This window comes from Poecilia formosa, unplaced genomic scaffold, assembly GCF_000485575.1.
Source record: "Poecilia formosa unplaced genomic scaffold, Poecilia_formosa-5.1.2 Scaffold36, whole genome shotgun sequence".
NCBI lineage: Eukaryota > Metazoa > Chordata > Actinopteri > Cyprinodontiformes > Poeciliidae > Poecilia > Poecilia formosa.
In genome coordinates this window covers 1812981-1835720 of record NW_006799975.1, presented here as the reverse complement: position 1 = coordinate 1835720, position 22740 = coordinate 1812981, and the positions used below count along the sequence as shown (strand labels likewise).

Genomic DNA, 22740 nt, shown 5'->3' with positions numbered 1-22740 from the left:
GAATAATCCAGACGTAATCCAGTAGACATAGAGATCAGCTGCAGTTCAGTCAAACCTTTACTCGTTTGACTTTGACCAAATGGTGATGCTGAGAATCACAGTACATGTCTGTCATCTTAGCATCTCTTATCAACAGTGAAAATGAATCATTTTTTTATTTCTAATGAATTTTGAAAAATGACTTTGTATCTACATGTACAGTATCCATGCACATGCATGGAAGGTTTGAACAGCTGGAGCAGATTTACTTTTTCCATGAAAATACATGGAGCTTTGAACATTTTCATGCCACCCAGAAGCAATTACTGTTAGTGAAGGTGTGTGAAATTGGTGTAAAAATGCCAGGGCTGACTCTTAATTAATTCTTCCTTTGAAATAGCATTAAAACTCCCTTGAAAACAGAAATTCCTAATTGCTGAAGTAAACTCTTACAGGGACAGTTTGGAGAATATGAATCAGGCCATGCTAAGCAGCTTCGCCAGCTGAAAGGCTTTCATCTGTGATCGCTTTTTTTTTTACGCTCTCTTCCTGCCAGAGACGAGCGAAGCAGGTTGGGTGGAAAGGTGGAGAATGGAGAAAAGAGTTTTTTTTTATTTTACAATTCCTTAAGTTTATGTTTTCTTTCGTTCTCTTAATCACTTTTTCTTATCCATTTCTCCTCTCTCCTTCGGTTTCTGTGTCCCGCAGCGAGTCCTTCTTTTATCGCCTCCATCGGCGAGAAGCAGCCGTCTCCTCTGATGTCGGCTCCCTTTGGAACTCCTTTTCAGGCCATCGATTGATCCTTTCTTTCACCTTCTCTTCTGAGTTGCGAGTCTCTCTGTGCCCCTTCGACATCAGTGGACAGGGTAACAGAAAGTTTCTCCGTCCCTGCTGGTTTAACACTTCAAAAGGACTGGCGCCTCATAGCTTCAGAGTGGCAACATTACCTGCTGGATCAACAGCCAACTGCTAAAAAAATTCAAGTTCAGTTCTGTCCTTCGAGGTAGTGAAATAATTCTGATGTAATACCTTAGACAGGTTATTTCAGAGCTCTTTGTACAAGGCCTGTTCTTTTTTCAGATTGTTGGCAGGCCTGCCATGATAACAGATTTTAGTGCCAATTTGAAATACTATTTGGTTAGGCTAAACTACTAAATGTTCCCTCAATTAGTAATAGGATTATTTTTAAGAACTATAAAATATTAGCCTGGTCACTGCCTTTCTACGCAATTCTCCATCTGGGATTTCATCCATAGAGCTTGATTTCTCAGGATGGATTTTATCCTGGCCAATCAGTGAACAGAAGGAGGAGTTGTGAAGGATGACGTCGATTTTCTGTGCTGTTTTAGAATCGTAGTCTACTTATGCAAATAATTTTGGCAATGGCATCACAGAAAGTAAAATAAGCTATTCAGTCCATGTTGACCACACTTTCAAATATGGAGCTATTAAAGTCAGAGAAAGTGGAATGTTAAAGACATTTTACTGATTGTAAAGATGTCGTTTTGTTCATCACTTCTCTCTTTGCAGTGAGGGATGGCTGTTTGCATTGCGCGCAATTCCCAATAAGCTTTGTAGTGTAGCTTCAGTCACAGTCCAGCTGGCGCGTTACATACGTGACGGCTAAATGTTAGCGATTGGGTAAAATCAGATTCAGTTGCTTAAAACTTCAACATAGTCCACACAATACCTGAGGGTCCGGACCCTCTGTACGAGATAACCTTCACCACAACTTGATAAAGGTTATTGGAAATTGTGTGTACTGTAAACAAAGGGCTACAGGTCTTTGTCTTAAACATTCCTCTTTCTCTGACTTTTAACTGCTCAAAATCTCTAAGCGTGGCCCACAAGGACTGGACGGCTTCATTCACTTCCTTTGTTGACTTTGCTGATCTACAATAAAAGCAGACTACAATTCTAAAACGGCACAGAAAATATCAATGTGCCAGTTCACAACTCCTCCTTCTGTTAGCTGATTGGCCCGGTTGAAATTCAATCAGAGAAATCTACCTCAGTGGGTGAAACCCCAGACGGGGCCCTGAAGGGAGTTGAAAATCAAGCAGAATTGTGTAGCAAGGCAATGATCAGTCTAGGCAGTGGTACATGAGGCTGGAGATGGTGCGTCTCCCTAATGATACTGCAAGGACTTATTTTATTTCCAAATCACAGTGATATGACGTCTTTTCACAACAGCTAAGGCAATTATTACTTGTAATTTCATGTAACCTGGCTTCAAAATCACTACACTACTGTCTGGGATTTAGCTGCCAGGCGTTAGTTCTCCCAGTATTTACCATAATCAGGAGGAATACCAGCACCTAACCTTCATGCACTGTCCAGTGGCAAAGCCCCCAATGAAGTTCACCAATGTTTTGGTGTTTAGCCAAGACTGAAGACCTTCTTTGATGGTGGAGTAGCATCAGTCCTTCTCCACATGATAAAAGACACTAGAGGACCCGTAAAGAAGGAAGGTGAAAGCCATTGCATTAAAGAAGGCTCATATAATATCTATCCTAAATGTCCAAGGAGACATTGTGACAAAAGATTTAAAGCCTTTGTAATTTACTTTACTTTTGATTTGTCATCCCAGTCATCCAGTCATTACCTGAAGGTAATATACAGTTTGTGCAGTGTGGGTGGCATGCTGCAGCTGTTGGAAATAATATGATCAAGATAAATAACTAACCCTTTGTGCAAATCAAACAGTAGAGTTATTTATTTTGTCTGTGTTGAACTTAAACTTGTTAGAAAAATATCTTTGATCTAAGACAAAGATTTGTGGGGTATTTTCCAAGATAAGAATCTTGTAAAAAAAAAAAAAATCTGACAAATGTAAATGTAAATCTTCCAATATACTAGTAGCATCTAAACTATGTTTTTTATATAGAAGCCACAATTTGTCAAAGCCTTTTCCTCCACCCACTGTTCCATCTTCACCTTCTCTGCTTTTCATTTTCTCCCTCTTTTCCACATTTGCCCCTTCCTCCCCGCCACGTTCAGCCCTCTCTGCTGCTTTATGGCTTTCTGCCCTCTGCCATCTCCTTTGATTGACCACTATTTCAATAGCAGTGGCCAAGGTTATTTGGCAGCCTCTGCAGAGTCCATTTGTTTGACCCTCTCTGCAACTGCAGAAGACACTCTGCAATTCTAACAGGCTCCACAAGACAGAGTCCTTTGAGTTGGATTCATAAAGAAATGCAGCAGAGCTCCCTTTCTCTCTTTCTGCTTCTTCTCTGTCTTTGTAGACGCTGACAGAGGAATCTCTCTCTGTTTGCCACAGGACCAGATTGGGTTGACAGGATGCTAACCCTAAGCAAGTTGTAATGTTTGCTTTAGTCTGCGGCGGTCCCTAAATTCTGTACACTTTGACAAAACATATTAGTTGGAATATTTCACATCATTTTAAGTAATTGAAGAATGATCAGATCTTTGTTGGCTGTTTAAACGAGCAGCCATCTTGAGCCACACCTAGCTCCTACGATCTCTCGTTGTATGATGGTTTAGAGCAGCATATTTGGGTATGTGCATCCAACATCCTTCAGAATTTAATAAATGAATCAGATCAGTTTGGATCTGAGACATTTCTTAGTTTTTGGTTGTTTTATACATTATGTAAAAGTAAAGTAAATGTTTTTACATAAAAATATATTTATTTTTCATGTGGTTTTTTTTGATAATCTGAGATTATCAAACACTATTAAGGATTCTAATACATAATACATGAAGGTATATAAGCTATTCATGGGACGGAATTAGCAGTAGTTGCTTAATGAGTTCTGCAGAGATTACGGATTTGTAATAATCCAGCTCAGATATGTATAAAATAACATATTGCTGACCATATGTTATTTTATACACAGCTACAAAATAACAGAATGGCTGATTTTCAGATTAAGTTCATGTCGTTGTCTCTGTGAGTATCTCATACTGATGACATCTCCTGTTGCTCCTTTCTGGATGTTTCTTCTCTCCCGCAGCCAACAAACTGCGAGCAGAGTGACATTTCACCTGAACTTCTCTCTGCCCGCTCTTGTTCACATCATTAAGAGGCAGCATCAGCCCCAAAGGTAGCCGGGCAAACTCTCTGAGAGAAATGGCACGCCTGGCAAGCGGGCTTTTTGATGAGCTTGTCACTCCCTCACCCCAAACATGCCTCATTAGTAGTTCAGTCGATACACCTATCCATACCCCCCTCTGCCTGCTACTTCTCTCTCTCTCTCTCTCACACACACACACACACACACACACACACACACACACACACACACACACACACACACTCATTTCTTTTGCTTTCAGTTTCAGCCTCCATCTTCCATTTCTCTCCCCGACCCCCCTTCTGTTTTTCAGCACTAATTAGCTGACTTCTCCCTCTTCTGCGCTTCCCCAGTCACATCTCAAAGGGAGACGGATATGATTTTTCTTTAACCCAAAGGCCAACTTAATCAGCTGAATTAATGACTTTATTACTCGTTAGGCTCCAGGCCATGCAGTGCTTTTCTCTCCAATGCCCAGCGCTCCTCTCTCTGTCACTCCCACTTCTTCTTTACACCCTACAGGAATTTCTGCTTTCAAACGGGGAAAAGGAGAAAAACAAAACAGCGCGAATGCTGGCAGAGAGACAGCCTTTAGAATAACTGCAGATTTGAAATAGATGTCGTTAAATAGTAGCTGTAAGTCATCTGTGTGTTTTCGGCGAGTCATTTAGCTCTAGATACGTTTTTTTTTCCAGCGCTCGTGTCGGGCAGAGATGAGAAATGGCAACATGCTCAGGCACCATGAAAGCCCTGCCAAGCTCAACGACGCGGCGCTTCGTTTTAAATGACTAAAATACGGTAATTAGTTGATACATCAGTGTCTGTCAGCAGATATATTACCGCTGCTGAAAAACACCACTGATAAGGAAATGCGCCATTAGTCTTCTCATTTAGGAGACAAACTTAAACAGAGCCCAAGGCCCGGCACACTAACATGGAATTAGGTTCATGTAGTGACAACAAAATAATGAGGAGGTTCTGCAACTTCCTCCTTACTGAAGTGACCAGAGGAAATGGCAGAGATCCAACATTTCTCTGCTCACTAACTAAAAGCTCATTTTACGCGCAGGTGATTTGCTGTTACTGTCTCATATGAGCTGGTGAGAGGAGATCCTGGTGTCTGATTGGAATGAAATGTGTCTGCATCAGACAATCTGGGATTTAGGTGAAGATACCAATCGAAAAATATGCAGAGAGTTTGCAGGCATGTTCGGTTTCACACACTGAGCTCATCATAGCAACTACGACACAGTCTAAGAACTGAAGTAAACGGCAAAATGGAGGAGCATCGTTGTGATGATGTGCTGAAGGCGGGAGAGTCTGAAAGACCAGGAGCTTCTTAAAGACACAGAGACGCAATTTGAAGTTGTCAAATTTCAAAATAAAATTTATTTTTAGCTCTGTTGAATATACGCAGCATTTTTATAACGACTGATGGTAACATATAGTGACTTGATTGTGCTATAAAATGACCATAATCCAGTAACTGTAAAATAATGTAGCTGATCTGTACACAACACATTTAATTATGTCCACTGGGATTACAGAAAATCATTGCAGACTCACTTGCCTGAGTTAAGTTAAGTTCAGAGTTCATGATCTAGAGAAAAGAAGAGCTCTTCCATGGGAAAGTTTCACCATTTCATTACAAACAAGATTTTTGTGAAAAGATTCCAAAAATCTTTGACGAGACTAAAAGTGGACCGATAGTTGGAAGGTACGTGAATTGATACATCTGGGGAAATACTAAACACAAGGTGGCGGTGTGGTTGCTGTGGTTCTTCAGGTGCAGGATGCCATAATTAACGATAAACACGACGGTGTGCATAAAGTCTGAGCATCTCAGTCGGCCTCATCTGTTCATACGACGTCGTACCACAAGTCTTTCTTCTTTAGCATGCTGCTTTGCAAACAGTCGTCATGCTGCTGTGTTACTTTTAAATAAAGGAAGCTTCCAAACAAGTCATATGCTCTTTTTTAATTCTTCTATCATAAAGTTAATAGTGTATCTTGCTATCCTGATTGAGGCCTGAGACGGAGCTCTCTGGTTTTTTGTAATTTGAGCATTGCATGGCCTGATCAGTGGTGAGTTTGGTGGGACGTTCAGTACTGGAAAGATGAACGTCTGTCTAAAATGTACCCCTCTTTTAGATCTGTTTCTTTGTGTGTAGAATGATAAAAATCTAACGTCTGACCTTCTAACTCATCACAGATTGTTGGGCAGTAACAACTCCAGCTCCAGACCAGCAAACTGACAAAACTCCTCCTTTAGTAGAACTGGTCACACCTGTTGATGATGATTAATCTGGCTGCTGCGTTTCCTCTTAAATCCTGTGGAAACAGGAAGGGTGAACTTACTGTTGATCTTATGAGGATTTGAGTTTTTGTTTGAATGATAATGAATAATAACTGTAAGTGTCGTGTGTTTTTGTACGCTTGAGATTACATTTAGATAACTTTAAAACCTGATGAAGGACACAGAAGCTAATTCTGCTTTTAAACTACAGTGAAGCTATTCACCCAATGAATATATAAATATATATGTATTCATATGTACTCATAAAGTATAATAGAAATATGAAGTAACTCAAATTGTTGTGTTTTCGCTTATCTGCAGTGCAATTACTAATAAATTAATTCTTCGTTTTACCCCCAATGATACTTCAGTTTTGATTGAAGACACAATATTGCAACTCTTAAAATAAATAATTCATTTAATGGTTTAATCAATGCCGCTCTAAATTATGCAATGAATAGCTCCCGGTAAAGAAAAGAATCTCCTTCAGACAGATTCCTCAGATCTCCTCGAAATGTTACGGCTGGGATTTTCTGTCGGCTGAGGGAAAGAAAGGGAAGAGATGAGAAATGTCTCAAGTGAAGAACAGAGCAGAAAAATGACACCAGACCCAATGGGAACATCTGTACCAGATCCGGTTATGGCCCCATAAACCATGACAAAAAAAACAAAAGTAAAATACCGATCTTGACAAGAAGTAAGAAATTATTCTATTTACAGAATAAAAATAAAACCGTTTCCTTGGATGTGTGACTTAGTACAGTCAGTATCGGACGGAAACAAAGTTTGTCCTAACCTCATACAGTTTATTAGATGTAAGCTACATTAAGGATATTTGTTTTATGAAATAGTTCTTTATGAATACTTCATGCATTTGTCTGTAATTTCTAAACATCCAACCCAAAATATTTTATTGAAACTTTTTGACTCCAAAATTTACGTTTTGTTGTTTTGATTTTGCTTTTCTTTTTTTCTTTTTTTTTCTTTTTTTTTGTCAAATTACAGTTCATATCTTATTGACTGCAAATGTCAAACCAAAATGTGCTTACCTGATTAATAAGGACTGAAAACGGAGCTGATTTCCCTGCATCAAACATCCTGTGAAACACAAGAGGGACAGGAGCATTTATACGGCTGAATGACATTCTGAAAAAAAGGGGGAATAATTCATTAGTTGTGTTTTTCCTCTTTCTTCCTCCCTCCTGAACCTGATGTTCAACAACTCTGGGGCAAACGCAGAATTGCAAATTAGCTGTTGGAAAAATCTAATTAATTGGCCGTCCTCACAGCATTCTTGTCAGGGTTTGGGCCGATGTGTCAGTTCCAAAAGGGAGGGGGAGCAAAGTCTGCCACATTTACAGTACCGTTCTGTATAAATATATATATATTATAAATAATACAAAAAAAGCTAGTTTCTGCAGCTCTTTTAAGTGCTTTCAAAAAAGAAATATTTTGGTTTTTGTTCAGTCATTTTCTTTGTCATTCAGTTGCAAACAATGTGCTTTTCACTCCTTCATTTTACATTACAGGTCGTCTGAAAAAGGAAGTTATTTATTTATTTGCAAGGAAGAAAATTCAAGTAAAATTGTGGTTAATCATAAAGCTAAATTTATATAGAAGGCAGTTAGAGTATAAGCCTCTTTAAAAAAAAAGTCCTGTAGATTTTGTGGCAATAGATGCATTTGATTGTAAGTAGTGAAGGAAAAAATGCTTGTTTATACTGTAAACTAAAGGTTTTTCAACCCTTCACATGAGACACGCAAAATAAAAATCATAAGATTTTGTGACATATCAGATTTTTCTATTTTATTTATTTAATATAATCTTTTAAAATTATTTTGGGATCAGTGAAAACTGGCTCTCTACAGTTGGACGAAAACCTACAAGGTCATCCGCGATGCCATTATCAGGATTCCTCTGCCATCTAGAGTTTCACTTGTGCATTACAAGTTAATTCGTGTGAGCTTTTTTTATTTATGAAAAATACGCTTTACAAAAGTTTCGTCTTAAAATTGAAATGACTCAATCTTATTATAAAATACATACATTTACATTTGAAAAAAAGATGTTTACATAAACTATATAAGGAGATAAATAACCAATTTTCTAAGGGGCAAAAAAAAAAGTCTATTTAATTGTCTGGGCATTTATTGTGATCGGGCCTTACGCCGTTTCATTGATATTCGTACTGATATTTTATAGACTTTGAACTGTCTATGAAATATTATACACAGTGTGATTGTTTCTGTGTTTGTGTTTAAATTCTTATTTTCTACCCATTTTCCTGTAAGGAAACATTTCCTAAGAGGGCAATAATAAAGTGATATGATGGTATTTATTCTTGTAATCGTAACTTACCTGAACGTTTTACTCTGATTTAATGTCAGACACTAGATGCATTTCTATCACAAATGTGCGCTCAACTTTGATATTCCGCTAATGTCAATTAAAAAAAACACAATTCCCATTAACTAAGAAAGGTAACTAAAATCACAGGTGAATAAATTCACACTAGCACTTCCTGTTCTTCGTCTTTTCCGCCACGAGTAAAATCCGGTTATTGATCACATGACATGTGTGGTGCGGAAATAAGTGTTTCCGTTGCAATTTTGCGAACTATAGTAATTTCACACAATTTCTTTTTTTAATCAAAAAAAACGTGTTTTTTGCTCATTTTTTCCATTAAGCAAATTTATTTTTGTAATTCCAATTTGCGCAGTTACCAATGGAAATGTGGCTGGTGAGGAAAAAATGGTTTTGTATATTGTGTATGAAAACATCTGGTCTCAACAAGACTTTGAGTAAAAACATTGTTTAATGTCACCTCTAACTAATCAACACTAACAAGTGCATAGATTTTATAGTCAGAAAAAAGGGTGTAATAGGAAGTCAGACAGGAACTCTTTATGCAGTTTATGCATGTAGATGTGTATGGTGAGCCGTGGGTTGAATCATGGACCCGATATCAACAGATTGCACAATGGCTCCATGATAACTGCCTAAAGGTCCAGCTTGTTTTCCAGAGCAGGTAAAAGTGCTGCTCTAGAAGCAGCCCATTTTGTAGCTCTTTTAATAGAACACATCTAGGACTTGTATAGATGAGTCTATCTAGAACTCATCTATGTGAGTCCTAAATATAGATGAGTCCACTTAGTACACTATGAGTCCTAAATGGATTCATATAAATGAGTCCATTTACGACTCATCTATACAAGTCTTAGATGTGTTGAGAAACTGTTAAGACATGTACTCTGAAAATATTTATAAAAAAGTTCGCAGTAAGTTTGACACATTTCAGTTTATTTGCAAAATATAAATAGCAGAAAAGTCTTTACATATAAAGATTCTAATATACAAAATAAATGTCAAAGCAACATCATTCCTTTAGTTCATTTCAGTTCAGTGTTCTTGTGGACCCACTGGTTCTGTTGACCATCAGCTGGCTTTGTTTGCAGAACCTTCCCTGTGGTCCATGTGCAACACGAGGCATTAGGTAGGTGAACATTCTGCCTGCTCAGAGCACAGAGCGGTATTTACAGGCAAACATCATCCATACGGCGCAGGCATTCTCAGGATACACAAACACCCGAACTCGAACGGCGAGCCTCACATGGTCGCCACGACAACACACAATCTCCTCGCAGAATGGCGACCTGTAAGAAATGGGGACAGAGCTTGAAAAAAGTACTTTATTAAAGCAAAAGAACAATCAGATACGCAGAGGTCAGAAGTTCAATCAATGTTTTTTTAAGCACATGTTGAAGTATTGGATTAGAAAAGGAAACTGCAACATTCAGAATAACTTCCTCAATTCAATTTAGTTTATTTATATAGCACCAGTTCACAACAAATGTTGTTTCAAGGCACTTAACGAAAAAAAAAAAAAAGAATTTCAATTCAATCACATATACATTCTAAATGATCCTAATGGTCAAAACAGTACAGTATGCCCAATTAATTATTATTATTATTATTATTATTATTCAAAGTAGATTAAAAATTTCTAAGGAAACCCAGCAGATTGGATCTTCAATTTCACAAAAATGTTTTTTTACGCTTGTTTGAGGTAGTTTTTGGCTTTTCTGTCCACACTTACCACAAGTATGGACAGAATACTTAAACAAGCATTTTTTTAATAGATTTTTTTGTTCATGGAACAAAAAACAAGCAAACATATCTAGCAGATACTGAAAATGTTAGCACATTTTAGTTACTACATTATCTTCAATTTATAGTTTTTCCAACCGTTCTTTTGTAGCGTCATACTAACCGCACACTTCTAATTTTGCCTTTAGAAATATTTCAACAGGAGAACTAAAAGCCACAAAAATACACTAAAATTAGAATTTGATTAAGTACACCAGTACTAAGGATCAGACTGTTAATGTAAATGGAACAATGTATAACCTGAGGCAGGTGGCGAAGGCTCTGCGGGCGTTGCGGTGCAGAAAGTGAATGGGGAAGCCTTTGAAGGTGTGTCCGTCTGGCACAGCCCTCCTCACCGCGTCCTGGAACTCCTCATTGCCGCAGGAGACGCCGGTACAACGTTCCATTTCATAAGCTGACAGGGCTGAGGACAGCAGGTAGGATAGGTGGTCGTCCCACACCGTAGCCAGATCTAGATCCTGGAGGAGAGGAACCGATAAAACAGAAAGACATTTCTACGTATTCTGATTACGTTACCACTACTTGGTCAAATGGTACTTAAGGGGTCAGGCTGTTAGAAATTAAAACCCAGAAATCATACTTCTTTGTTCTGCTGTTGAGAAGATAGAGTCTACAGAAATACACAGAAGAGTAGACAGTGGTTTTGATTCGTCAGTAGCTACTTCCTGTGTAGCTACTGACGAGAAGAGAAAGTCGGGAAATAAACGGCCCTACGCTGGGAATCAAACTCAGGACAGCTCCGTCAAGGTCTACACCCTCAGCACATGGTACACCACCTCTACCACTAAGCCACGACACCACTGCAGCTTTCATTTTTAAAGGGGCAGTATTATGTGTTTTTCAGGCAAATTGTGCACAATCAAATAACCATGTTAACTTCAGTTGTTAAAAAAATGCTATATATATCAAAAATGACTTTAAAAAATTGACTTTGCAATTTAATGCTTTGAAATTGGGCCTCTGTCTCTTTAAAAACTTCTGCTCGTTCTGAAACTCCGCCTTCAGGAAGTCATCACAACACTGATGCTCTATTAAGCCTTCAACAACAGTTTTACCAGCTCTGAGAAGTAGCTCCAATATTGAGCTCAGCAGATTAGGAGTTCCACCAGGTGTTTGCTAATTGCTGCTGACTAGTCTGAAGGAGCTGATTGAGGGAGGTGTGGGGAGGGGCTGCTCTGTGAGGCGGAAGGTGGTAGCTTGGAGATCGCAGGTCTGAGGAGGAGCTGGGTCTCGAAGGCGGAGCTAGGACCTCCCAGGCATTTTGGACAGGTGAATGGTTGCCACAGGAGATCAAAAGATTTCTCAAACTTGCATGAAAGAATTAAGCATGTTTTTTATGAGATTACATTATAACATGATGTAAAGCTAAAAAAGAGATGATTTTATACAACTCTGCCCCTTTAAGACATTAGAGAAACTCCTAGCCCTCAAGCAACAGCACCGTGTTCACCGCTGAGTTTTACCTTCCTGTGTTCCGAGACCAGGAAGCGCATCTCCAGCTCCAAATGGTTGCTGACCTCAGCAGGATCCAGAGAGGAAGCACAGAGAGGCGGCAGAGGAGGTAAAGAGAAGGTGGAGCCTGGAGCACAGACCGACTTCAGAGCCTCTTCACTCATCGCCTTCCAGCGTGACTGATTCTGAAGGGAAAACAGATGGAAAACATGCTCACACACACCCAGTGCACAGCATCCAGAGTAGCTTGTTGTCATTCCTCATGGAAAAATGATAGAAGTTGTTGATGAATGATCCTCCGCACTAAGTGTGAGCAACCCAATGTTTCTCTTAAAGGAACTTTGTGGTTCACAGGGATCCTACCTGGAAGTCAAACACACAAAGCTCCAACGCGTCAGACGGCTGGCAGTTGGCCAGTAAGGTCTGGTGGTTAAAGACGCAGCCCACGGTGCGGTAAGGGGACGACGGTTTGGGTTGGGGGACTAGTGGGGGAGCATCTGGATCAATGGGTCGGTGCAGATACCTGATCACATACACAGAAGTCAAATCAGTCCCAAAAGAAAAAAAAATATTTAGATAAATTATAAAATGACTATTTGTCACATATTTCCATGAACATGCATTGTTGAGAAACAGGAATACTCTACTGACACACACACACACACACACACACACACACACTCCGGTTTCACTACACGTGTATGGACTTGCGCTGACTTCCATTCATTTCTGTGCACTAACCCTGACCTTTTCCTAACTGTAGCTGCATGAGAACCAGACTGTAACCAACTCAAGTACATAACTAACCCTAACCTGAACTCAATTCACACCTTAGTTCTAAGTTTAACCTCTAATCCACAAACATTTGATGACACAGCAAAATGTCCTCACAACTACAAACGTTCACACTATTTTGGTCATTTGTCAAGAGTAAGTCCCCCTAATGACAGCTATACAAGTACACACACACAGTTTACTGCACTGATGAACAGATTTGGAACTTCAAAAAAACATTAAAAATGTGTATTTTCATGGAGATATTTTCAAATTAGATTTATATCCCTATACTTATATCCATATTCACATTTCTGAGTGCAATGATCAGATCAACTTTAAAAAACCATTCCTGTTCCAAAAGGTGTGCAGACCAAAAAGTGTGCAGCTGTCACATGACCTGTGGCGTGTCTGTGTTAGTACGGAGGTGGAATTGAACCGTACCTGTGTGCCGTCAGACTCTCCCAGAAAGTGATGCTCCCATCGGTACCTCGGGTCAGGACCCAGGTGTGTGGACCACTGTTGACCTTGGTGCCCACACACACATATGCATCCAGCCCAAAGCCCAGCAGGAGGCTGCAGAGCAGAGTAGCGTGGTCCTCACAGTCTCCCTGAGGGAGGACAGACAGAGCTGCGTAAGGATCTATGGGTGGTTTGGAAATCAGAAAAGCAATAGACCTTATTAATGTTTGTAAGACACTAATTAAGGGGAGAAATGCAGGTTACTAGAACTCGGATGTGAAACAACAGATTAACTGTGACATCTGTGAGAAAAATGAAGCACTTAGACTGCGACTGCTCCTGGCTGTAGATCTGAACAGAAAAGATGTTTTAACATACTTGCCTAATTCATCACATTGGTACCGTTCTGTTTGGGGAAAAAAACAACATATAAACAAAATCTTGTTCTTGCTGCACTGTGAGCCTTTCTCAGAAGTGTTGAACACACAAAAGAGCGGCCTGCTGGAGAGGAAACGAGCTCTGCAGTCATCAAATTGGCTCTAACAGTAAGCAACTCTAATTTCACTTGTGCACCTTTTCCAGTAAAATGGCCTCGGTCGAGTAGTGGGGGCTGCAGCTTCGGCGTGCTGGCACAAGGCTACGGGCAAGTCAGGATGATAGATGTTCCCCAGAAGTGCTAATATGGACGGTAGCATCAGAACAGGCTGGGGTCTGATGAGGCTAAATTAATTTTCCCTGGAATGAAACTCATAAATCACAGTTGACAAGGGCCACTTTGTGAGAATTGTGCTGTGTCTGTCTTGCCAGCCTCTTCACTGAGGAGAGGGACTGAGCGTTTATCCTGAGGCGCTCTGGGAAATTCCACACTATCAAATGCAGCAGCCAGTCAATCCTGCACAAATCTCCCTTCCTCGGAAAGAACACAATCCGTCCTACTCAGAACCGGGGAACGTGTGAAGGCAGCTGAGCAGAGTTGAAGTGACGCTTTCTGACGTCTAGAACATCATTTTAGCGGCAGCAGGACATGTTGTCCCTAGCAACAGCTAAACCCAATCACTAAAGCTATAATCAAGATAGTCTATAAATAGTCTTCCAAGTAGAAAGAAATTAAACAGCTATCTACCACTATATATTTAGATGTATCTGTAATTTAGAGTAATTTTAATGGAAAATCACGTGGAGTTAGGGAGACTTCACTAAAATTGAAGAGGCGGTGTTATGTGTTTTCCAGGCACACAGTGCAATTTTATAGCACATTCAAGCAACTATGTTAACTTCAGTTGTTATAAAAATGTTTCATATCTAATATATGACTTTAAAGAAATTTTACTTCGTAATTTAACACCTTGAAATTGGGCCTCTGTCTGTTTAAAAAACTCCTGCTCTCACGGTAGGAACAACCGGGTGTTTTGCACAGCTGACTAGTTGCCATGGGAGATCAAAGGATTTCTCAAACATGCAGGAAAGAATCAAGGCAACACTCCAGGTTTGTTTTTGATGTGGGAATAACATCATAACATGAGGTAAAGCTGAAAAAAGGTCAATATTACAGAAAACTGCCCCTTTAAACAGCATCAACCTGCTCAAAGCCCTGCTTCAGATACTGAATAAAATGTATCAGTTCTGATACAGGGGGAGTCCACTTTGCTATACATCTTCTTGGAGTGGTTGATGGGATGTAGACAGGTGTGAACATCAGCCGAGGAAAACAAATTGGAGACTGGGTTGTCATAATATGTTCTATGATTCACTGAAATCTGTCAAAATCTGTCAACAAATATATAAGCCTGATAATAATACCAGTCTTATGTCTAGACTTTGACTAGGCCGGTCCTTGAAACCTCTTTATTTAGTTATTGTTTTTTGTCAACATTTCTGTTGTAGATTTCCTGCTGTGTTGAAGAGTAACGACACAGACTGGGCAGTAGAATACTGTGTTCTTCTGATGAGGTTGTGGTTTAGAGTTAGCAGGATTCGCTTGTGCAGATATGCCGTGTTTGTTAGTTATGGACAGACATTCTAGAAAGGTTGTGGTTCATTCAAACACAGCTTTTCATTTTCCCGTCAACCCTTTCTAACAAGCCGAACTTGTTCAGTCCATTTCCAAATTGAAATGCCAGGAAGGTTGAAGTTGTTGAAATACGTGCAACAATAGAAGTTACTTCCTTCATGAACAATGCTGCTAATCTGAAACACTTAGCTGGAAGTTTAGTAGAAGAACCTGTAAATCTGCCACTGTCTTACTAATTATAGAGCATTACAGTAAGTGCACCGCCATAAACTCACCTTCCCTCTGCACAGGAAAGCCATTAAAGTGCACCACTGCTCCTGCTTGCCCCCTCCTCCCACCACTGAAGCCCTTTCATGGGCCAGCAGGCTGACAAATCGGGCGGCCTGTCGAGGGCTTTCCAGCAGTCGTCCGGCCCGGAGGACGCGCACGTAGGAACACACGGGCCTGTTGACACCGTTCTCATCCTGCAGACAGCACAAACTGTTTACTGCTCAAATTAAGGGTGCACCAATTGCAGTTTTCTGGTCGATCAGCAGGTCAGACCTTTAAAAAGCCTGACCTGCTGATTACGATTTTGGATGATACCGACTTTTTTTACTGGAATGTTGCTAAATAAAGCAAGAAAATTGCTGGTTTGTAAACAGTGGGGTGGCTGCTGTTAACTGAAAATGTGCAGACATGACCTGGTGGAGCGGTCTGCCAGTTAAATCTCTCTCACTGCAGAGCAAAGAGGACAGTGGTTGATTTTTAGATCTTTGCCAAGGTAAATAAGATCGCGGTGGATCAGATTGGTTTCACATGTAAGTATCGGTCAGTAACTGATATCGGGCCCAGCTTATCGGCTGTGAGTAAAGACAGAGACTGCGTTGTTAATAGAAGAATAGCTTAAGAAGAGGGAAGAGTGGAATGAAAAATTAGATGAACCTGGGCAAAGATCTTGACCAGCTTGGATTGATGGGACTGTCGGATCTCCAGGAACTCTCTCCACCACTGCTTGGCGTATACCAAGAAGAGCCTCTCCTTCTCCGCAGTCCTCTGCCTCTCCAGCGATTGCTAAACACAGAGAACACAGTGGCATCAGCGCCTCCATTCAGAGCTTTCTGTTTCTTTCTCAGCACTGCATTGATGGTTTTTCCTGGGAGGACTGACTCCGGACAGCAGTAATGGAATTCTGTGGTAATAATTCAATATTTGCTCATTCAGGAAAGAAAAAAACAAACAAAACAAGCAGAAAGAAGTTCTCTGTCTAGTGAGAAAGAAAGTTTTAAATGTTAACATCTTCCCATTTTGGCAAATTTTTTGTAAAACAGCTACATGAACCTTTGCAAAAAAAGGTTTTAAAGGCTTTTTATCTCCAGTAAGGGAAGGGGAACTATTGTTAACGTTTATCGTTAGCTTTTAACTCCATGTAGCCGATCCAAAGCCCATTTTTTCTACATGCCGTTGCTTTTACCTGTGTGACGATGATATCGGTGTTCAAAGTCTCTTGGAGAGGAGGGAAGAGCTCCAGACTGACAGTCAAAACACCTGCTGGGATTTTACTCTCATTTCCTGGTGACACACAAACATATAGCTAAAAAGCTATGCGCTATTGATTACTAAGGAAAAATACAGACTCCACTCTTTGCTTCATTTATCCATCTAATTACTAATTTCAACACAAATCACAATAAATACAATTAAATTGAATCCACATGGAGGCATCCATCTTCCTAAACGTTTGACTGGTGGTGTGACAAACTATTCTTCAAGAGGCAAGCAACTTCACTGAGCGTTACTTTAGGAGATTTAAAGGTTCGATTTAAGTTCTGCAAAAATGCAGATGTAATTCCTCGACTTTTCCAGAATGTAAACTACTTAAAACAAAAACACATGTATATTTTTGACAACAAACTTGCTTTCGATCTCACAAAGAACTCAAGAAACATCAGTCCTGCCCACTCTGAGCACTCTAAATGCCACAAAGAGTAATGCACAGTTGTCTGCTGTTTTTCTTTTTCTTTAACAGAATGGATGTGCAGGCTTTACTGAATCTGAATACTGAGCCTATACAAAGCATTCACCCCCTTGCATGACCTACCTTTTATTACGGCTTTTACAAATTAATCATGATAATCAAAATTAAGCTTTTTTTTCTGAAATCTACAAAATAATGACAATTAAATAAAAGTACATGACTGAGCTAATTCAACAGAGGTCCAGTCAACTGGCGCTAGTAGAGGCAAAATAATAGGAATAGAGACCAGCTGAGTGCAGTGAGAGTTTCCAGTGATTTTAGTGACTGGATTCAGTTAAATCCATCAAAGGTTAATCTACTGAATACCAACTTGAAGGATGCAAATATTCATGCAATCACTTGTTTTATGTTGAATACTTTCATTTGACTTTTTTTTTGTAGAAAATGAATACTATTTAATAGACACTGTAACTCTATCCAGCGTTGCAGCTCCATCTCTCTGATACAGAGATAATCTGATCCTTCCTAACTTCTATGTAGTTTGTTAATATTCTTAAAAAAAGCTATGCTAGCTAAAAATGTCTGAAAATGTCTGAACATTCCATCACAGATTTTTTTATTTTTTTTTGCATGGCTTTAGAGAAAAGATGCAAAGAACAGTGCGGCTGATGTCACTGCTGTCCGGTGATGCTCACCGACTCCCATCATCTCCACGGCGAAGCACGTCTTGCAGCTGGGCGAGCCGAGGACCATCCTCCAGTCCAGGAAGTAGGAGGAGATCAGCGTCGTTTCACCGGAAGTGTCTGTCTTGATCAGCACCAAGTGAACCGCGTCGCACATGGACAGCATGGCGGTTGCATCCACCATCTTACTGCCATCTCCTGCAGCACCACAGACAGAAAAAAAACAACAAAATGGCTGGTTACAGAGGAAAATGTCCACAAAGGTGTTTTAGGATGACTGTGGATTGTAGAAAAGACGGAGTAAATTTCTGCCAAAGAAATTTAAGAAATGTTGAGATTTATCTGAATTTCAAAACTTAAAATTTTTCCACTTCTGAAACTCTTTTCTAGAAATGTTTCTAGAAATTTTAGCTTACCATAGCAAATTTTTGACTTAGGTAAGAGAAATCTTCTGGAAAAAGGTTGGAAATTTCAGAAATTAATCTCAAAATTTGTGAGGTTTGTTTTCTTGCAAATGATGAGTTTTTTGAAGGAAATTTACTTCTTTTTTTTAATATATCTAAAATGGCTCTAATATCTCATGCATTGCATTCTTACCAAAGCTGTCTCTGTGGATTTCTAGAAGGAAACCCTCTTTCAAGTCAGGTTCACAGGCACAAGGAACCGGTTTGGAGCGGAACCTCTGGTTGCGGAAGTGCAAGTAGAGCGTAAACGTGGGACACACCTGACCAGGTAGAGGCTCCGAGTCCTGGAGGTGCTCCAGAAAGGCCTTACCTCCAAGAACTTGAAGATAGAGGTATCGCCTTGATGGATCAAGATTAGCTTAGAGAGAATCAAAACAAATTAGACAGAGGACTTAGTCCATTTATTTCCATAAGGCATTATGAGTAATGTCTCTTACTTTTCTTAACATGCATACTATCTTGGTCAACATGATGACCAGCAGGCTTGGACGGAGATTCTGCATCAATATTTGGAGCACTTTGCTATCACAAAGAAGTGAGAGATAGTACTTTATTTGTGGCATTTAACACGTTAGAAATGTGAAACAGACATCTTTAAATGTTAATCTCTGTCTGACACAGCCTGCAAAATGGTGGCAAACCTGAGTGAAGTGGAGGTCTCTCATCACATCGTCGATGATGCCCCTGCGTTGGAGAGCGCGTACAAAGTCTCCCTCAGACAGAGGCCGATGTACCGAGCCTTCATCGTCTTTTATAGTCTCTGCCAGGACTTCTCGGATTCGTCCATGGACGTCCATCTGACGGGCAGAAAAAAATAAAACTGCTAACATTTACACTGTTTCAAACTGAGAAAATGACATTACAGAATTACATAAGGAAACAAACTGTATAGCAACAATTCTGTAAGAAAGCACAAATTAGAGCTGAGTAAGCAGCATTCGGTGTGTTATCTGGTTATTATATGTGGGACACTGTTTCATAAGACAAAAGTGGCAAACTATCTTCAGAACATTGTGAATTTAGATTTGTTGTAAAGAAACTCCACAGATCTGAATCTGTGGGCACTTATCAAAAGTCAAGAAAATAAACTAAAATTAAAGATTTTGGCTAAAATTGATGTGACATCAATTCTGAATATCTTTAGGGGACTTTAAAATCGTCATTAAAACGTAAATATATTTTTTTAAAATAAAGCCATATCAATAATTCATATAGCCAAATTCAACAGTACGACAGATGAAGAAATATGATTAATCACTTAATCTTTTTCTTAAAAATAGGTATCAGTTTGATGTATTTGCACATTTAATTATTAAGTATGCAATCGACAGAAGAGTCATTTGGAGAATTAAATAAACGTCCCTGTCGAAACTGGCCAAGTACAGAATAAAGTTACTGCTTAAAAGCAAAAAATTAAGATTGATACCGTTAGCTTACCCTGAGGAGATGGTTGTGTATTATCTGCTTCAACTCGGAAGCTTTTTCGGGAGGAAGACACATTATGGCTAATTAGCTTTAGCGGCCAGTCCAGCGAAGATGCATACACAGCATATATGCACACATATATCAGTTGTTGCTTAAGCTAGATATGATATTTGTAAACACTTGTCAGCTTTGCCTTTTTTGTTTAGACAACCAACTGCCAGTTTCAAACTTGGGCAAAAAGGGAAACAGTAGGACGTCCATATTAATGCCTGACAGAAAAGAAAAACAACATCAAAAAAGCCTACAAATTAAAATTTAAAACTTAACAAACTAAAGACCAAAGTAAAATTAATATCAATATTTTTAATATAATGTGTATTTTTTTTAAATCAACAAAATATAGCTTTAGCTGAATGAAATGTGTTTAGGTGTCATATCGGTCGCCCCAGAATCCTAACCATGAGCGACTCCCAGAAAAAGGACCCGTTTCTAATTTGTAGTTCAAAATACATTCTGTTACTGGTGGAAGTGCTTCCAGGGGTGGAGTTCGAAAGTTAAACCAAGCAAAATAGCTATTTGAAATATTCAAAAAGAAATATGTAATATTTACTTGTATTTGTTCTGTGAGGAGAACGATCCCATGTTGTTTTTAACAAAATACACATTTTATGAACGCTCTTCTCTTTAGACTTCATTAGATTTTCAATGAACTTCTAAGTAATCCAGGACTTTTTACTTCCGTGAGGTAAAATTATAAACCAGACAAAATTCTCTCCTTGGCCACTAGGTAGGACGAGCTCATATTTATCTGCCACTATGAATAATGTGCAGAGATAAGGAAGAACAAACGCTCATTACTGCATGGAAGAATTTCTTACCAAGTCGCCATAACAACCATTAAACGCCAATTACATTCAAATCTCTTGGTTGGAGGTGACGCCACACAAAGCCTGTTCCTATCCAACAATCACGCACAAACGTGTAAAGTTTGCTCAACTCTTTTGGAACGTTAACTGAAACTGTGGTTTAGTCAAATGAGATTAAGATTGAGCTTTTTAGCAACAGAAACCATACAGGTTTGGCTTGGAAAATATAGGCAAAATCCTAACATTTTAAGCAGGTGGAGGATCCATGATGCTGTGGGCTTATTTGCCTTCCAAATGCACAAGGAATAAAGGAACAGAACAGGCCATTATGAATAATTAGAAATGCCAGATTTTAAATACATTTTAAAAATTATTTTAAATCTTAAAATAAACACATGTTCTCATTGGGTATGAATTTTAACAGTTAGCAGGGACACCATAATTGTCAATGTTTTTTTTGTACAACCTCCCCCCTTCCTTCCCACAAACTCACACTTTCTTCTTAACATGGGATTCATTTCTCCCCACACAATAAATGCACTTAATGATTGGACGTTCCTAGATTTTTAATTGAAGTATATCAACAAAACATTGTCAGAGTTGTGAGTAAACATACCTGACTGTAATGCTTCACACAACACAGGGTTGCATTATAAAACAGGATTTTATTGTGTGTTTTTAATACAACTTATTTTTTCTCAACACATCTCAGCTGCCACATTCTCCTTGTTGTTCATAAGTATGTAGGACTGTTTCACCCATCAACCCTAAAGGCAAGAATACAGTTAATCTCAAAAGTGTGCACACCCCAGGTAAAATGCCAGACTTTTGTGATGTAAAGAAATTAAATGACTAATCATTTCCAAACCTTTCTCCTCTCCCCTGGAGAGAAAACATAGTGGTGGATGTAAAAAAAAATAGACAAAAAAAAAAAACACCAAACCTTTTGTTTTCAATACACACACACACACACCCATAATGTGGGGGTGCCATAATTCAATAAATTAGCATTTGGTTGAAGTTCCTTTTGATTTAGCTTCAGCATTTAGTCTTGTTGAGTTCATATCTGTCACTAGTTATAATGGAATTTAGTAAAGTGAACATGTATGCATACGTTCCCTTAAGCAAGAGTGCATAGGGAGGTTACAAAAGATCAGAAGTTTTCATTTTGCAAAGGTATTAGCCAGGAGGAAAATACAAAAAAAAATCCATGGAATTCAATATATTTATATCATGGCACAGTGAATATACTAATTAGAGAAAATATGGGACAAAAAGCAAAATATGGGAGAAAAGGGACAAGAGGAAATATGGACGTTTCTCCCAGGATTATTGAGAAGGTGAAAATTGCTCAGGGAGGCTGACAGCAGTACTGAAGACCTTCAGATATGGTTGTGATCTTCATGTACAAGCAGCGGTCTCCTCATGTCTGCTCCAAGAAGGTTGGCTACCATTGTTCACACAGAGTTGTTTTCATGTTTGTGGAAGAAAAGTTCAAACAATGTGAAGTACGAGTGAACCTTGGCCCAAAATCTTCATATGAAAAGAGATTTTATTTCTCAGTATCAATGCCAGTCCAAGCAAAGATCAAACCAATTTGAGAAGAGCTTCTCCAGAAGAAAATTCAAGAGCTGTCCTGAGAATCAGACAGATTTGGAGTGGGCAACTATTGTCAAGTTGGTATGTAGGATTGCTGATAGGCTCTTATAGACACAACTGATTAGTAAAACTAAATCAGAAAATAACTCAACAAAGTAGCTTAAGAATGTGCATCCTCCTCCTTCATGCCACCCTAAAATATGTTTTTCTACAGTTAAATTGCACAGGATATATTCCCATTTATGTATGAAAATGATTCATCAGGTGGAGGCCAGAACAATCACATTGCTCAATAACTACCTCACAACAGACTGAAGGACTGTGTGTTTAACCAGGCGGCCCGCTGCACAGCAGCCCTGCAGGGCTCTGTACTCTCACCACTAGTTTTCAGTCTGTACACTTCAGACTTCCAATACAAGTCAGACTCCTGATTTCTACAGACTGGAATGGAGACTGAACAGTGAAGCTGTCTAATTAATGTGAGTCACAACAATATTTAACTTTTCTTTGGGATCCATAAAGTATTTTTGAATTTTTAACAGAATTATATTCCAGGGGAATATTTTTA

The 22740-nt window shown here is 39.1% G+C and overlaps 1 protein-coding gene across 2 annotated transcripts; it reads right to left on the bottom strand.

Moving 5' to 3' along the window:
* Nucleotides 1-9591: 9591 nt before the first annotated feature.
* cep76 (centrosomal protein 76) lies at nucleotides 9592-19964 on the bottom strand. 2 transcript variants are annotated; one of them, XM_007550459.2, is made up of 13 exons: nucleotides 19720-19964; nucleotides 18924-19079; nucleotides 18720-18804; nucleotides 18416-18640; nucleotides 17831-18016; nucleotides 16632-16729; nucleotides 16103-16231; nucleotides 15454-15642; nucleotides 13150-13316; nucleotides 12295-12454; nucleotides 11943-12116; nucleotides 10720-10937; nucleotides 9592-9965 (listed from the first exon to the last, which is right to left on the bottom strand). In XM_007550459.2, exons 1-13 carry the CDS (start codon nucleotides 19780-19782, stop codon nucleotides 9827-9829), a joined length of 1989 nt encoding a protein of 662 aa, XP_007550521.1. In that variant the 5' UTR covers nucleotides 19783-19964; the 3' UTR covers nucleotides 9592-9826. The 2 variants fall into 2 exon arrangements, with proteins under 2 accessions (XP_007550521.1, XP_016526106.1); XM_016670620.1 differs by lacking the exons at nucleotides 18924-19079; nucleotides 19720-19964 and having other exon boundaries at nucleotides 18416-18500; nucleotides 18593-18640; nucleotides 18720-18756.
* Nucleotides 19965-22740: the final 2776 nt, after the last annotated feature.

Bases quoted from the DNA above. Each gene is read 5' to 3' on its own strand.
- cep76 (XM_007550459.2), bottom strand. From the start codon at position 19,782: ATGTGTCTTCCTCCCGAAAAAGCTTCCGAGTTGAAGCAGATAATACAC. The intron at 18,805-18,923 runs GTTTGCCACCAT...TCTTTGTGATAG, and splicing joins GAGACCTCCACTTCACTCAG to CAAAGTGCTCCAAATATTGA. The intron at 15,643-16,102 runs GTTCATCTAATT...TGCTGTCTGCAG, and splicing joins TGGTCAAGATCTTTGCCCAG to GATGAGAACGGTGTCAACAG.